Genomic DNA, 12,001 nt, shown 5'->3' on the forward strand with positions numbered 1-12,001 from the left:
CAAACGTATGATGCAATCTGTACTCAGAGATTCAGACTCCGTTTTAAGTCCTTCAGAGTTGTTTTGAATCATTGTATTGCTGAGAATAGCCAAGTCATTCATTGTTGATCATTATACAATATTGTTTTTGTTGTATATCATATTCTACTGATTCCGCATCAGTTCATATAAGTATTTCCAGGTTTTTCTGAAATCATCCTGCTCATCATTTTTTTATAGAACAATGGAATTTTATCAGAATCATAAACCACAATTTATTCAGCTTTTTCTCAGTTGATGGACTTTCCACTTTCTCACCCCTTAATTTTATTTTATTTTTTAGATATTATCATATTCAATTCACACCAGTATCCTCAGTTCATGTATACTCTTTGTAACTGCCTTAATAATGGAAAAGTTCTTAGAAGTTGTATCATCTTTCTATTTGGGAATGTAAATAGTTTAACTTTATTGACTCACTTATAATTTCCCTTTCATGTTTACCTTTTTATGCTTCTCTTCAGCCTTGTATTTGGAAGTCAGATTTTCTATTTACCTCTGGTCTTTTCATGACAAATTCTTGAAAGTTTTCTATTTCATTGAATATCCTTTTTTTTCCCTAATAGATTTTGCTCAGTTTTCCTAGTAGATAATTCTGATTGTAATTCTAATTCCTTGCTCTCTGTAATGTCATATTCAAACTCTTCTATCTTTTAATGTGGAAACTATTAAATCTTTTATTATCCTGAGTATGGCTCCAAAGTATTTGAATTATTTCCTTCTGGTTACTTGTACTGTGGTCCTTGACCTCTGATTTCTGAAATTTGGCTATAATATTTCTTGTAGTTTTCATTTTAGCATTTAAGAGATGATCACTAGATTTTTTTCAATTTTGTCCTCTGCTTCTAGAATATCAGGGCAATTTTCCATGATAATTTCTTGAAATCTGATATTTAGGCTCTTTTTTTAATCCTAATTTTCAGGTGAATTAATAATTTTTAAATTCTCTTTGTTAGATCTGTTTTCTAGGTTCGTTGTTTTTCCAGTGAGATAGCTCACATTTTCTTCTTCATATTTTGTTCTTTTTGTTTTTGGCCTGTGATGTTGAATTTCATGCTTTAGGCCAATCATAAGATTTCCTGCTCCTTTAGTATCAGTTTGTACTGGATTTGGATGACTCTTTAAATATGTAATTATTTTCTGGGTTCTAATGATTTGAGGATGAGAGCAAGAAAAAAGGGGGAAATAGTGTTTTTCAGTGTCACCTTAAATCATTCTTGTAGAGCAACTAGAAACCACTTAGGTATAAATTCAGATTCATGTTTGCATGAAATTTTTTATCACCTAGGAATGAAGGTATTTTCAACTATAAAACTATAAAGGTATTTTCAACTATAAAACAAGCTAGATAAAAAAAAAATAGTAGAAACCTATTATTAGACTGAAAGTATTTCTCAGTTCAAGAAAACCTTCTAGCTTTTATGATTATACTTAGAAAAGAAAACTTTCTTTTAAAATAAGTATGTGCAAATTGTATTGATTTTATTATTGAGAATCCAATATTTTTATGTTCAATATGAGAAAATTTTTGGTAAATTGAGCCCTTTTTCATTGGATCAAATTTCAGAATTCAGAAAACTTCAGATCAAATTTCAGAAAATTCTGTTTGCTACAGTTGTTTTGTGCATTTGAGCATTCATCCTAATAATGTTAAAATGAAAGAATTTTTTAAAATCCATATAGGAAACTATAAGCACTTTGAAGAAAAGGTTATTTTCCCCCCCTGAGGCAGTTGGGTTAAATGACTTGTCCAGGGTCACACAGCTACGAAGTGTTAAGTGTTTAAGGGCAGATTTGAACTCAGATCCTCCTGAATTCAGGATTAGTGCTCTATCTCCTACATCAGCTAGCTGCCCTGTTAATATTTTTATTAATAGAGTATGTTCATGGTCTCTTTTCTTTTCTTTTTTTATTACAGCTTTTTATTTACAAGATATGTGCATGGGTAATTTTTCAGCATTGACAGTTGTAAAACCTTTTGTTCCAATTTTTCCTCTCCTTCCCCCCAACCCCCTTCCCCAGATGGCAGGTAAATCAATACATATTAAATATGTTAAAGTATATGTTAAATGCAATATATGTATATATGTCCATACAATTATTTTGGTGCACAAGAAGAATCAGACTTGGAAATAGTGTACCCTTAACCTGCGAAGGAAATCAAAAGTGCAGGCAGACAAAAATAGAGGGATTGGGAATTCTATGTAATGGTTCACACTCATTTCCCTGAGTTCTTTCACTGGGTATAGCTGATTCAATTCATTATTGTTCAATTGGAACTGATTTGTTTCATCTCATTTTTGAAGAGGGCCACATCCATCAGAATTGATCATGATATAGTATTGTTGTTGAAATATATAATGATCTCCTGGTCCTGCTCATTTCACTCAACATCAGTTCATGTAAGTCTCTCCATGTCTTTCTGAAATCATCCTGCTGGTCATTTCTTAGCGAACAATAATATTCTATAACATTTATAAATTGTTTTGCACATACAGGTCCTTTTCCCTTCTTTAAGATCTCTTTGGGATATAGGCCCAATAGAAACACTGCTGGATCAAAGAGTATGCACAGTTTGATAACTTTTTGAGCATAGTTCCAAATTGCTCTCCAGAATGGCTGGATGTGTTCACAATTCCACCAACAATGTATCAATGTCCCAGTTTTCCCTGTGTAGTTTATTTCTTGGCTAATTAGATGTTGTGTAAACCAAATGTAACATTGAATTTTGTTTTGCTTTAATCAGAGAGATTGGTGGTGGTAGCTGAGCACTGTGAAAGGAGCCTGGAAGAATTCCTCCGAGAAAGGAAACCTGTGAGGTACCGTATAGCATCTGGACATTTAGGAGAAGGAAAGGGCAAAAATTAGCAAAAGAAAAAGCATTTTAAATGAAAACAGCAGAGTGTTATGGTTTTTAATTGCTTAATTTCAAAATACAGGGTCATTTTTTTAATTTTAGGAAATTTAATCTATCTGCTCCAAAGATGTTCAGTACTAGCATTGTCCAGGGCTCAGGAAATGGCACTGAGGTATGTTTAAATTGCTAAACAAATGAATTTTTAAATGTATACATTTGAAAATGTGAAATTTCTCTGGTCCTAGGGATTTTTAACATTTGAGAGAGAGAAAATACTACAGTTTCCTTTTTTACTTGCTTATCATAGTTTATTTTATTTCGAATTATTTATGAACTAAGATGATTGTCTATGCAGGGGTCCTCAAACTATGACCCATGGCCCAGATGCAGCAGCTGAGGATGTTTATCTCCCTCATCCAGAGCTATGAATTTTCTTTATTTAAAGGCCCACAAAACAAAGTTTTTGTTTTTACTATAGTCTGGCCCTCCAACAGTCTGAGGGACAGTGAACTGGACCCCTGTTTAAAAAGTTTGAGGACCCCGGATGGTATTTAAACTAAAAAAGAATATTTCTTGGTGGTGGGGAGTTAACTTTTTAAGGTTTGCAAAATATTTTACATATATTTTAAAAAATTATATATTATCTCATTTGATTCTTAAAACAATCCTGTGAGGGATGAACTATTATCTCCATTTTACAGATGAAAAAACTGAGACTAAATGACGTTAAGTGACTTACCCAGTTCATGAAGCCAGTAAGTCTTTGAGGCAGGATTTAAACTCAAGTTTTCCTTACAGCAAATCAAGCATTCACTATCCCCCAGGAAACTATCACTATTATGTCTTTGTCCTCTAGGAATAATGTCAAGAGTGCAAAGCCCTAAAGGAACTGGTCAAGAAAGTTAAGAACAAAAAGAGTGCTTTGCTTAGTTTAGTTTAGTTTAGTTTTTAGCTTAGGTGAAACATGATGATGTTAACAGATAACCAGAAAAAGGAAGAACAACTTAACGTTTACTTTGCTTCTGTTTTCTCTGCCAAAAAAAAGACTTTTTGAACTAAGAGGGAACTGATAGGAAAGATAAATAAATTATGGTAGGTGAGCATCTAGCTCTCTCAAATAATTAAAGGGCCCGTGTTCTGGGAGCACGGTAGATGTGATGACTGAGCCATTGTCTAAATTTTCTTTGATGATGGAAAGGGGATTTCAGAAGGGCAAGTACTCTCTTGATTTTTTTGAAAATGGAAAAGAATGGAATCTGTGTACCACAGGCCATTAAATTAGATTTCAATTCCTAGCAAAACTTTAGATAATATCATTAGAAGGTTGGTTTATAAACATTTAGAAAGGGAAGAGATAATCACAGAAAGCCAGAATGGCTTCAACAAAGAACAGGTCAGAGCACAAACATCATTTCCTTTTTTTATTGCCACCTAGACTGGTAAGTAAGGGGCATGCAATAGATATTGTTGACTTATATTTTAACAAAGGACTAGTTTATCAAGCTATTGAGATTCGGGCTAGACCATAGTATAATTAAGTAGGTTTGAAATGATTAAAATGGCTAACTCCAAAAAGTAGGCATTAATTATTTAGTGTCATTTTAAAAAGAGGTTCCTAGTAGAATGACCCAAGAAGCCTTTATGTTTGGCCCTATGCTATACAACACTTTTATTAGTGAACTGAATAAAGGAAAGCTACATAGTAGGTTTTTTTTTTTAAACTATAATAGTTTATTAGTTTGGTTTTTTGTTTGTTTATTTGTTTTACTATATATTCTGAGGTTGAGGGCACATTTTATGGAAAGTTTTTGTTTTTGTTTTGATGCTACAACCTTCATGTGAAATATTATGGAGAGATATAGTATAGGTGTAAATAAGTGATAGTTTATTACTAGTAATGAATCATACATTAAAAGTGGTGTTTACTCACTTAATGTGCCAAAATATGTATCACATTAAGTTGTACATCACTGAAGTTGGGAATTCTAACAGGACAATGAGACCACTTCTTCCTTTGTCCCAAGATTCCTGGATACATATGTTGGTATAATATGTACATAATCAGTTAATGTGTATCATGGAATCTTGGAGCAGAGGAAAAGAAGGTAGTTTCATTGTCCTATTGGAATTTATGTTAAGAAACTAGAGAAGGATATAATCTCAATCAATAGGTACCAAAGAGAGTGTTAGCTCCAGAATCTCCAATCACAAATCCCTCTACTCTTTACAGCTTTTGGGAATAGGTCATCAGAAGTCTGGAGTTTATCTGTCTGATATATCAGGGATCATTTAGGCTGGGGAAAGATTATAGACTAGGCCTTTTAGTACTGTTTAGTGCGCGCGCACACACACACACACACACACACACACACACACACACATCCATCTGCACCCCTACTACTTTCCCTCTTTCTCCATCAACCTAAAATGGACTTAATCTCATTTGTTAACTTTAGAAGCAACCTTTAAAATAGGTGTATCTTATTTCTTCTTCATGCCCTGTAAGGGGGACGGGGGGGGGGGGGGCGGGGAACCTCCCCACCTTTTTGTCCAGTCTGAAATTATTTTATCAAGGAATTAAACCAAACGTTTCATTCTACATTAAAAATAAAAGCTATAAAAAGCATATGTTTCACTGAGACAGTGTTTATAGAGAAACTGACTGTAAGGAGCTTACGCAAACACACAAGAAAAATATCTACTCCCCAATAGACAAAGGGTCAGAAGATGTAAAGAAAAAAAAGAAAAATGGAAAACTATTAGCAGACATGTGAAAGAATGTGCCAAATCTTTAATAAGAAAAAAGCAATCCTGAGATTTCACTTCATATCCAACAAATGGGCAGAGATGGAAAAATGGTCACAGTTAATATTAGAAGGCCCATAGAGAGATAGGCACATTGATGCATTGTTGGAGTAACTGTGAATTAATCCCATCATTCTGAAAAGCTGTTTTGAATTATGCTGAAATACAAATCAAAATGTCTTCTTTTTGAGCTTGAGATCTGGTTGCTAGGTATATATACCCAAAGGAGGTCAAAGACAGAAAGAAAGCTTCTTTATTCATAATATTTAAAATATTCACAGTGGCACTTTTACTATAGCCAAGGAATAGAAATGAAATTGATGACTGTCATTTGAAGAAAGACTAAACAAATTGTGCTCCATAAATATAATGGAATATTAGTTTGTTATAATGGATGCCGTGATTATGAACAATTAAGAGAAGTCTTGAGAGACATAAAATGATGCAGTAGGAAATAAAGCAGAACCAAGAAAATCATATACAAAATGATTACAATAAAGAAAATAGAAAGAGCACAAAAAATTACAATGACCAAACTTTGTGAAAATTTATTCAGTCAATAAAAATTTGTTAAGCACTGCTCTTCCTTCTTTTCACAAGTAGAGGACTTTTCTGTACTCTGTTGCATTTGTATCAGCCTGAAAGTTCTTCCCCATATATGATATCCCATTTCCCACCCTTATGTCTTTGTACCATTGGTCCTCATATCTGACATGAACTCCTTCTTAACTTCTACCTCATAGTAGCAGTAGCTTTCATTCATTAGATTATAAGCTCCTTGAGGATGGACTGGCTTTTGCCTCTTTTTTCATCCCCAGAACTTATGTATAGCAGATATTTAATAAATTTGTATTGATTGATCCAAATATTGGAAATGTTTGTGCCTATCCCCTTTCCCAGAATTAAGTCTCCTCTGTGGTAAGGGCTCTTTCATTTTTTTCTATTATCACTAGTGTCTTTTAGGTACTTAATTTTTCTTCTTCTATAAAATGGTAAAATTCATGTAGAATGATAGTTTATAAGTTCTTTTCTCTAACTGAAATTTTCTGAAAAACATTTTTTTTTTTAACTAAAGCTTTTTATTTTTCAAAATGTATGCATGGACAATTCTTCAACATTAGCCCTTGCAAAACCCTGTGTTCCAATTTTCCTCCTCTTTCCCCATGTCTTCCCTTAAATGGCAAATAGTCCAATATATGTTAAACATGGTAGAAATATATGTTAAATCCAATATAAGTATACATATTTATACAACTATTGTGCTGCACAAGAGAAGCAAAATAAAATGCAAGCAAACAACAACAAAAAGGGTATGCACAGTTTGATAACTTTTTGAGCACAGTTCCAAATTGCTCTCCAGTATGGATGGATCCGTTCATAGTTCTACCAACAATGTATCAGTGTCCCAGTTTTCTCACATCCCCTCCAACATTCATCATTATCTTTTCCTGTCATCTTAGCCAATCTGAGAGGTATGTAGTAGTATCTCAAAGTAGTCTTAATTTACATTTCTCTGATCAATCTCTCCAATCAATTTGGAGAACCTTTTTATATAACTAGAAATAGTTTCAATTTCTTCATCTGAAAATTGTCTGTTCAAATCCTTTGACCATTTATCAATTGGAGAATGGCTTGATTTATTATAAATTTGAGTCAATTCTCTGTATATTTTAGAAATATTCCTTTCTCCTCCATAGATAGGCGAGGACAACTATCCTATATTCTTGTAATTTGTTTATAATATCATTCTTTATGTCTAGATCATGAACCCATTTCGACCTTGTCTTGGCATATGGTGTTATATGTGAGTCAATGCCTAACTTGTGCCATACTAGTTTCCAATTTTCCCAGCAGTTTTTGTCAAATAGCAAGTTCTTTCCCACAAGCTGGGGTCTTTGGGTTTGTCAAACACTAGATTGCTGTAGTTATTGACTGTTTTGTCCTGTGAACCTAACCTATTTCAATGATCAACTTCTCTATTTCTTAGCCAGTATCAAATGGGTTTGATGATTGCTGCTTTATAATATAGTTTTAGATCTGGTACAGTTAGGCTACCTTCATTTGTACTTTTTTTTGTTATTAATTTCCTTGAAATTTTTTACCGTTTGTTCTTCCATATGAATTTTGTTGTTATTTTTTTCTAGGTCAGTAAAATAGTTTCTTGGGAATCTGATTGCTATAGTACTAAATAAATAGATTAGTTTAGGTAGTATTGTCATCTTTATTATATTCACTTGACCTATCCAAGAGCACTTGATATTTTTCCAGTTGTTTAGATCTGACTTTATTTGTGTAGAAAGTGTTTTGGAGTTTTGCTCATAAAGTTCCTGACTTTCCCTTGGCAGATAGATTCCCAAATATTTTATACTAGCGACAGTTATTTTAAATGGAATTTCTCATTGTATTTCTTGCTGTTGGATTTTGTTAGTGATGGTATAAAAATGTTGGTGATTTATATAGATTTATTTTGTACCCTGTAACTTTGCTAGAGTTGTGGATTATTTCTAATAATTTTTTTAGTTGATTCTCTAGGATTCTCTAAGTATACTATCATATCATCTGCAAAGAGTGATAATTTCGTTTTCTCAATACCTACTCTAATTCCTTTAATCTCTTTTTCCTCTCTTATTGCCAAAGCTAGCATTTCTAATACAGTATTGAATAGTAATGGTTTTAATAGGCAACCTTGTCTGAAAAACATTCTCCCTCCCTCTCCCTCCCCCCACTCACCTCGAGGCAATGGGGGTTAAGTGACTTGTCCAGAAGTCACACAGCTAGGAAGGGTTAAGTGTCTAAGGTCCTCCTGACTTCAGGACTGGTGCTCTATCCACTGTGCCACCTAGTTGCCCCTAAATGCCTTAAAGAAAAATTATTTTTCTTTAAGGCAATTGGTTGACTTTATTGTCTTCTTAGAAGATGTGTTTTGTGCCCCTGATAAACATTTTTTAAAAATTCTCTACAATAATTTTTTTTTATGTACAGAGATTTTACTCAGTCTGAATGCTTTTCACCATTTATTATACTTAAAAGGTTTCCCTCTTTCGTATGAAATCACTTATAGTTCTAATAGCTTCTGGTCATTGGGAATTATTAAATGACTTTGAAATTGAATTGAAATGAACTGAAAATTTTTAAGTAAATAAATTGACATGACCTCAGTTTTCCCTAATGTCAGATTTAGAGCTTTTAGCTCTCAATGTCTGTTCATATAATTCTATGAATTGAATGTTAATGGAGAGAAGAGATTAGTTAGACAGCTTCTAGATGCTGACAGAGAAAAGAGGTCATCATTGTCCACTCTTATGATATCTGGTTCCTGCATTTCAAATTGTCTTCTGAACATCAGATTTTAACCTCCTTGAGAGCAGGACTCCCGTTTTTGTCTTTTATCTCTAGTTCTTAGAATGTCTAGCATATAAGTACCTAATTAATGTTTATTGAATTGAAGTCTAAACAAACTTTTAATAGTAACATACTCAAAATGGAACTTATTTCCTCCTTACCCTCATCCCCTTTATCTGCTTCCCCAAATCTTCTTTTTCTACTAAATTCCCTCTTAAGCTCTGTCATAATAATAATACTAATATGATGTATATAACTTTTGTTCTAGGCATTGTGTAAATGCTTTACTGTATTTTCTTTTTGATCCTCATTTGAACCCTAAGAGGTAGAGGCTATGATTACTTCCATTTTACAAATGAGAGAACTGAGGCAAACACAAAGTAAGTGTTTCGTCCAGCTAGTAAGAGGCTGAGGCCATATTTGAACTTGGGTCTTTGTGACTCCAAACCCAGTGCTGTATCTATTGCATCCAGATGCATAGTGGGTAGACTACTTTGAGATACCACTACACACCTCTCAGATTGGCTAAGATGACAGGAAAAGATAATGATGAATGTTGGAGGGTATGTGAGAAAACTGGGACACTGATACATTGTTGGTAGAACTATGAACGGATCCATCCATACTGGAGAGCAAGGTCCTAGGTCTGAGTACCTAGGTTCACATCTTAACCCTCTCCCCTAAAAGTTTGTATATTGCTTGAGTACACAGAGCAGTTTTATGTCTGTTTTTCTATTTCCATTGCCTAACAGTGCCTTACATCATAATGATGCATACTCACATTTTCTTTTTTAATCTCATTTATTTGTGTCCATTCCCATTTCCCTTCTCAAATACAAGCTCCTTGAGAGAAAGAACCTGGCCATTTTTCATCATCTTATTTCCAGCATATAATGGATGCTTGATAATGTTTATTGACTGGAATGATTGTTGAAAAGGAACATGAACTGGAGACTAGTGGCATTGAGCCCAACAACCAATCAACAAGCATTTATTAGTGCAAATGAAACTCCCTGCCTTGAAGGACAAACTTGACAACTTGTCCTTTTTCCCTTGGTGAAATGTGGTGAGTTCAAATGTTGGAGTTCTTGTTCTTCTCAAAACACAGCCGGTTTAGCTTTAGCCCGGTTAGCTTAGAGGTCTGTCTCTCTGCTTGGTTCCAAGAGCTCCCTCCGAATGTCGCCAAATCCAAGGATTCTGTCCTTTAGCCTCTGCCTCGGCTTTCTTCAGCCTCCAACCAGCACAGAGATGGAATGAATCTCTTGTCTCCTTCACTTGGCGCTCGGCTAGCTTTCTGGTGAGTCTTTTAGACCAGTTTGGTCTCAGTGGGGGAAGTGCAGGAGCCCAGCCACCAACTACAGTGAAGTGAGATGAAGATGAATCTGGTTGTCCAGTGAACTCTCCACTCGTAGCTTTATCGTCTGAAACCTCTTCTTCTGCCACCAAATGGAAAATATTCTGGAATAGATCTCTCTTGCCTCAGAGAGAGGGCTTCTGGCGTAATTCCGCTGAAATCTCCCAAAGTGCTCTGTGTCTGCACCAGAGTGCTCCTCTCCAATCTAGCTGAACTCTCTTCTGCGACCAGCCAGCCAAGTGGGATTTATTCTTGAATAGCTCTCTCTTCACTGGCCTTATATGTGAATCTTCTGAGGGAATGGGATTATGGGTTTTCTCCCATAGTGCTCTCTGGCCCAAAGAGCTTCAAGGAAGGTGTGCACTCACAAAGTTACAAAGTTTACTTTGTGAAGCTGGCATACTTGTGAACTCCAATGAGTAAAGGTGCAAACACAAGCATTGTACTAATTAGTTCTACTTAGTACCTTGTTTCAGGTTCTGCCCAAAACATCTTCTTGTAAGATTAGATCAACTCTAATTAGTTAGCAGTTTGTAAGGATTCCAACACCTTGGTTCTGCCATGTCACCTTTATCTATGCACAAATATTAGAAGATGCATAGAAATGATTGGTGTATACAGAAGATTATAGGAGGGACTGGGGGGTTAGAGTAAGACTACTCAGAGTCACTTTTGGCAGTGGACAAGGAAAAAGGCAGTTGCAGAGATTCTACTTCCATTCCCTTCACTTCTACCCCTAAGACCAAGAATAAAGACTAAGGATGTGATGACCACGTATTTAAAATCAGCCAGAGTCAGGAATTCAGGTTAAGGGAAAAATCTTCAATCTTTATTGAAGTGAAGAGGTGAAGAAGGATTGCGATAGCAATATGGGCAGACAGGAAGCCAGCTAGCAGAGGGGGATTGGAGGTGAAGGGCAGTCAAGATAGCAATGCGAGCAGCTGTGACAAGACGCCAGCCAGCAGTCTTTCCTTCTGCTTTCCTTTCCACTCCCCTGCCTCCACCCACCAAAATCGTCATTTCCTATGCAACACATCAGGACTTGCACAAAGAGTGGACGGGAGCCATTCTTTCTCCAAGCATATATAGTGATAGAATATGGTCCAATTACTATTTAGCCTCACATGCTTGGGATCTCAGTGCATCAACTCAAGCCTCAGCCCATTACATTTCCCGCTTTCTTTTGTTTTACAACACAAGTGGTCAAGCCATCCCTGACTCCTCAGGGAGGTCAGAGCCCCCAAGGGGAGGTGATCATACCCTCTCTGACTTCTCAGGAAAGGAGGTGAAAGCACCAAAAAGGAGGTGATCACGATTCCCCTGACTTCTCAGGAAGGGAGGTGAAAGCACCAAAAAGAAGATAATCACACCCTCCCTGACATCTCAGTAGGGGAGATGAAAAGCACCAAAGGGAAGTGGGGGTTGCAAGCAGGTTTCTGGGCTGAAGGATCTTATTAGAAACAGGTATGCACAAACCCATCAGCATGGGAGGTATTACACAAGCACATAGCAATAACGCAGAGACTATTAGTGATGACTCTCCCCACAGTCAGTGCAGGCTTGATGTGGTGTAACAAACATGAATTGTACACGCAAGTAATGGT

General features: G+C 35.6%; 1 protein-coding gene across 3 annotated transcripts in view; it reads left to right on the plus strand.

Moving 5' to 3' along the window:
* Positions 1–12,001, plus strand: part of TBCK (TBC1 domain containing kinase) — a 640,231-nt gene that overhangs the window by 28,216 nt on the left and 600,014 nt on the right. For all 3 annotated transcript variants that reach the window (XM_051967429.1, XM_051967428.1, XM_051967430.1), the window contains one exon: positions 2,786–2,858. In XM_051967429.1, coding sequence (XP_051823389.1) covers positions 2,786–2,858 — 73 coding nt within the window. Of the gene's footprint in view, positions 1–2,785; positions 2,859–12,001 lie in introns of those variants that run through there.

Source organism: Antechinus flavipes, chromosome 6 (genome assembly GCF_016432865.1).
Source record: "Antechinus flavipes isolate AdamAnt ecotype Samford, QLD, Australia chromosome 6, AdamAnt_v2, whole genome shotgun sequence".
In the NCBI taxonomy this organism is placed as follows: domain Eukaryota; kingdom Metazoa; phylum Chordata; class Mammalia; order Dasyuromorphia; family Dasyuridae; genus Antechinus; species Antechinus flavipes.